Genomic DNA, 6,000 nt, shown 5'->3' with positions numbered 1-6,000 from the left:
TGTGCAAGGTGAATGTGAATTGGGGTGGTTTTATAATTTTTAATAAGCTGCTGCATTTACAGGGCTCTAATGATGAAAGTGACAGGGTCTGCATCCCTTTAGATGTAATTTTCCTTTGGGAGTACCAAACCAAAAATGACATTTTTGTTGCAGGGGATGCCCAAAATGTGACTTGTATCTTAGTGCAGACTTCTGAGCCAATCACACAAGCAGGAGTTACCCTTTATAGCCGAAGTTTATTTTGCTTGTAAAGAAATAAATGATAAAATGTCTCACATTTTTAGCCACTTGTGAAATAACTTATTATTAATAATAATAATAGTAATAATAACAACAACATTATAATAATATTATTTATAAAATATCATAATAATAAATATATTATTGTTATGATTATTATTATTAATAATAATAATAATAATAATAATTGTAAAAATAATAACAACATAATAATAATAATAATAATAATAATATTTATAAAATATAATAATAAATGTATTTTCAAATAATAATAATAACTTTTTCTTATTTTTATTTTAAAATATATTTATGATTATGTTTTATAAATAATATTAATATTATGTTGTTATTATTATTAATATTTATAAAATATCATTATAGCCACTTGTGAAATAACTTATTAATAATAATAATAATAGTAATAGTAATAATAATAATAATAACAACAACAGCAATACAATAATATTATTTATAAAATATCATAATAATATATTTTAAAATAATAATAACTTATTATTATTACTATTATTATTATTATTATTAATAATAATATTGATAATTTTAAAAATAATATCACCATAATATTATTTATAAGTTATAATAATAAATGTTTTTTTTTTAAATATTAATAATAATAACTTATTATTATTTTAAAATATATTTATCATTATACTTTATAAATAATATTAATATTATGTTTTTAATATTTATAAAATATCATTTTGGCCACTTGTGAAATAACTTATAAATAATAATAATAATAACAACATTATAATAATATTATTTATAAAATATCATAATAAATATATTTTAAAATAATAATAATAACTTATTATTGTTATTATTACTATTATTAATAATAATAATAATAATAATAGTAGTAGTATAATTATTAACAACATAATAATAATATTATTTATAAAATATAATATTAAATGTATTTTAAAATAATAATAATTTATTATTATTATTTTAAAATATATTTATCATTATGATATTTTATAAATTACTATTAATATTATGTTGTTGGTATTATTATAAATTAATTATTATTATTTATTATTTATAAAATATCATTATAAATATATTTTAAAAAAGTTCTGTTATTTATAAATAATCATAATAAATATATTTAAAAACAATAATAATATTAGGTGTCATCATCTCGAAGCAGACTTTATACATTTGATGTGGCTGTGCCCTGAAGTTATTGATTATTGGAAACAAGTGACAGGAATATTATCTAATCTTATGGGTAGAGAAGTACCCCACACAGTGGAAGTTTGCCTAATGGGATTAATGGAGATGGAGGAGTGGTCGGAATATAATAAAATTATGCTACAAGAAATATTATTTCTGACAAGTTAACAAATATTATTAAGATGGTTGCAATCATCAGTACCAACTGTAAATCAATGGCTGAAAGCGGTTAATCAGATAATACCATATGAAAAAAAAATTGTATGAACATAGAAGAATACCCAAAAAATATCATAAAATATGGGATATGTGACGTATTTCCCCTCTGGCTTGGGAGAGAACAGGAATGATAAATTGAATATTTACAAGAAAACTAAAATAATAGATAGATGGGACTCAACCTGCGAGAAGTTAAAATAGTGTGTTAACTATATCAAAGTTGTAGTGGATGGTGTATGTAAAGAAAAAGTAACATGGAATTATTATTATGAAATAGTATGTACATGCCTTGATTGAAAATTGAACAATAAAGAATTAAAAAAAAAATAACAATATTATTTATAAAATATCATAATAAATATATTTTAAATAATAATAATATTATTTATAAAATAATAATAACATTATTTTAAAATATCATATTAAATATATTTTAAAATAATAAAATTATTTATAAAACATCATAATAAATATATTTTAAAATGATAATGTTAATGTACAGTACTAGTAATATTAATAATAATAATTACAATGAAATACAATAAAAAATATTTATAATTAATAATAATAAATATATTTTATAATAATATAACAAAATATATAAAATATAATAATGAAAATAAAAAATACATGAATAATAATAATAATAAGCATAATGGTGGTAATAATATAAACTTTTTTTTGCAGCTCCTGTAAAGTGTTTCAGACCTTCCAGTGACCAGAAAAGTGACTTTGGTGAGACTAAACCCTCTTCGGCACTCTCCGTCTCCTTGCTCAGTGTTGGGGATACCAAGACAAGATCTCACCTGGGCCGCAGTGACCAAAGTGAGGGCAGTAAATCCCAATTTCTCCAGGTGCCTCCTGTCAGTCTGGATGAAATGAGGCCCCTCAGCTACGAGGACATGGAGGTGATCGGTAAGAACTATCGGGAGAGGAAGAGAAGAGCAAAGGTGAGCAGATGACATTTCTATAGGGTGATGACCACCAGCAGAAATCTTACTGCCACTTCTTCCCACATGGAAGAAAGATATATTTAAAATATATTTTAAAAAAAATAATAATTTTCCCCCCCAAATATATTGGAAATATATTTGAAATGCTACAATTTTGGTCATATTCAATATATTTCTAAAAAAGTTTCCCTAAATATATTGGAAATATATTTTTCTTCCATATGGGTTGACTCTCCAGCCTTCATTTTAAAGGACACCTTTCATGAGAGCAATACATTGGCTATCTTTGCTGTCCTCCTGGAAATGCTAGCTGCCTGGCTGCCATCCTGTTGCTTTGTCTTTAATACTTAGGTACCATTTCAGTCTTTGCAGATGACACCACGCTTTGCAGTGGAATAACTTCTTTACAGGATGTCTCCAACTTGCAGGCTGACCTCAATGCACTGTTTCATTGGGCAACAATGTGGCAAATGAGGTTTAATGTTGATAAATGTAAAGTTATGCACTTGGGGGCTAAGAATATGCATGCATTATACATACTAGCTGGAGTAGAACTGGGGGAATCCATAACAGAGAAGAATCTGGGGGAATCCATAGTGGAGAAGGATCTGGGGGAATCCATAGCGGAGAAGGATCTGGGGGAATCCATAGCAGAGAAGGATCTGGGGGAATCCATAGCAGAGAAGGATCTGGGGGAATCCATAGCAGAGAAGAATCTGGGGGAATCCATAGCGGAGAAGGATCTGGGGGAATCCATAGCAGAGAAGAATCTGGGGGAATCCATAGCGGAGAAGGATCTGGGGGAATCCATAGCAGAGAAGGATCTGGGGAATCCATAGCGGAGAAGGATCTGGGGGAATCCATAGCGGAGAAGGATCTGGGGGAATCTATAGCAGAGAAGGATCTAGGGGAATCCATAGCGGAGAAGGATCTGGGGGAATCCATAGCGGAGAAGGATCTGTGGGAATCCATAGTGGAGAAGGATCTGTGGGAATCCATAGTGGAGAAGGATCTGTGGTAATCTATGGTGGAGAAGGATCTGGGGGAATCCATAGCAAATTATATTTTGTTCTTATGTCCCCTGGCAGGTGTAAAAAAAAAAAAAAGAAACTCCTCCTGAACCGTCAGTCCTTTGCTGGCCCTGCAGTAATAATTTTTTGCCACAAGATGTCCTCAGTCTCCAGGGATGAATTCAACCTGCTTCACTGAAACAGGAACTTTAACCACTTCTGGACTGGAAGATTTTCCCCCTTAATGAGCAGGCCATTTTTTGCGATTCGGCACTGCGCTATTTTAACGGACAATTGCGCGGTCGTGCGACGCTGTACCCAAATAAAATTGATCTCCTTTATTCCCACAAATAGAGCTTTCTTTTGGTGGTATTTGATCACCTGTGCAATTAAATTTTTGTTGCGCTATAAACAAAAAAAGAGCGACAATTCTGAAAAATAAAAAAAAAACAATATTTTTCAATTTCTGCTATAGAACATTCCCAAAAAAATGTAAAAATCGAATTTTTTTTCATAATTTTAGGCCAATTTGTAATTTATTTATTTTTTGTTACCAGTAATGGCGGCGATCAGCGATTTTTAGCGGAACTGCGACATTGCGGCGGGCATATCGGACCCCTAATTGACATTTTTAACACTTTTGGGGGGACCAGTGACATTGTTACAGTAATCAGTGCTAAAAATATGCACTGTTACTGTAATATTGAAACTGGCAGGGAAGGGGTTAACACCAGGGGCGATCAAAGGGTTAAATGTGTCCCTAGGGGGTGTTTTCTAACTGTATGGGGGAGGGGCTTGTGAAATGAACACAGAGATCTGTGTTCCTAAATAGGAGGATCACAGGCGCTCTGTGTTAATACCGGAGAGAACGACGGTCTGCTGTGTTTACAACAGCAGACCGCTGTTCTCTCTTCACAGGGAGCGATCGCGGGTGCCCGGTGGCAATCGCGGCCACCGGCCCCGTGATTCTGCTTCCCCGCTGGCGAAAGGGGGCACAAGCATGCCCCAGGATTGCTCACGCAGATCACTGTACAAGTACTGCGATTCACGAAGCCGAGCCAGCCATCCGCAGTATATCTGCGGCGGGCAGTGGACAAGCGGTATTAAAGTGTAAGTCCACCCTAAAACGAAAATCCTTGCATTTTTTAGACCTCCATGATCTAACACTGACCTATCTAGCCCTGTACAGAAGAAATCAGTATACTTACCTTTTTTTGAAGCCGATCCGGTCTCCAGCGGCGGAAGCTCTGCAGAGGACCCGGCTGACAACGGCTGTGAAATGAATGGGAATTGACGTCACTCATAGACTTACTATGGGTCTTCCGTTGTCGGCTGTCTCTTCTGCACCCACCTTCACAGCGAAGCCGCCGCTGACAGCTCAGTGTGGGATCGGGTCGGATTGGCTTCAAAAAAGTTAATTATACTGATTTCTTCTTTTTAGGGCTAGATAGATTAGTGTTAGATCGTTGGAGATCTATAGATGCAGGGATTTTAGTTGAAATAAAAGGAGAGATGTTTGGCGCTGCCTAGTATTAGAGGGAGTTCGATAGTAAAAATCCCAATAAATAAATACTAGCTTGTGTCAAATGAATAAATAAATATATATAACAATGACAATCAGAGACGTAACTAGAGCCTTCGAGGCCCCAGTGCAAGAAACCATGAAGGGCCCCCTGGACCCCTGGCTGGGGCCCTTCCCTTCAAGCCTGGAGCTCTTCCCACTGATTCTGGGGCCCACAGGGGCCCAGAGACAGCAGAACACAAGTGAACTGGAAAGGAGGGGCGGCGGGGGCAGCATACAGAGGAACCAATCTCCTCCATTTTCCTCCTGCAGCTACAGGAGGAAAAAGGAGGACAGGGATTTCTCTACATGCTGCCCCTCCCCCTCCTATCCTGGTGTACAGGGGAGCCGCACAGGCCCCCTGGAGTGTGGGGCCCGGTTGCAATTGCAACCCCTGCAACCCCTGTAGTTACGCCCCTGATGACAATACAAAAATAAGTAAAATCAGCTACCAAGAAATGCCAGGGTTAATTGTACCTTTAATAAGGTGCTGGTCAGTACAAACACAAGAATGGTTGATGATATCAATAAATATTTCTCAACTACAAATATATATATAAAGTGGCAAGTGTGAAAAGTGACTTCAGTGACTTCAGCAGCTGCTCCTGATGACGTCACATCGACGAAACGCGTAGGTGATCAAATACCACCAAAAGAAAGCTCTATTTGTGGGAAAAAAAGGACATCAATGTTTTTTTTTGGGTACAGTGTCGCACGACCGCGCAATTGTCAGTTAAAGTAACGCAATTCCGAATCGCAAAAAATGGCCTGGTCATTAACCACTTCCCCCTAGGACGACGTCATATGACGTCGTAAA

General features: G+C 34.5%; 1 protein-coding gene across 1 annotated transcript in view; it reads left to right on the top strand.

Moving 5' to 3' along the window:
* EFCAB12 (EF-hand calcium binding domain 12) overlaps window positions 1–6,000 on the top strand; it is a 30,981-nt gene that overhangs the window by 11,975 nt on the left and 13,006 nt on the right. The window contains exon 5 of the mRNA XM_082265538.1: window positions 2,347–2,609. Coding sequence (XP_082121664.1) covers window positions 2,347–2,609 — 263 coding nt within the window. The remainder of the gene's footprint in view (window positions 1–2,346; window positions 2,610–6,000) is intronic.

Source organism: Pelophylax lessonae (genome assembly GCF_965119305.1).
Source record: "Pelophylax lessonae genome assembly, chromosome: 8".
NCBI lineage: Eukaryota > Metazoa > Chordata > Amphibia > Anura > Ranidae > Pelophylax > Pelophylax lessonae.
The sequence above is the reverse complement of the archived record's forward strand: the minus strand, read 5'-3'. Positions and strand labels throughout refer to the sequence as shown.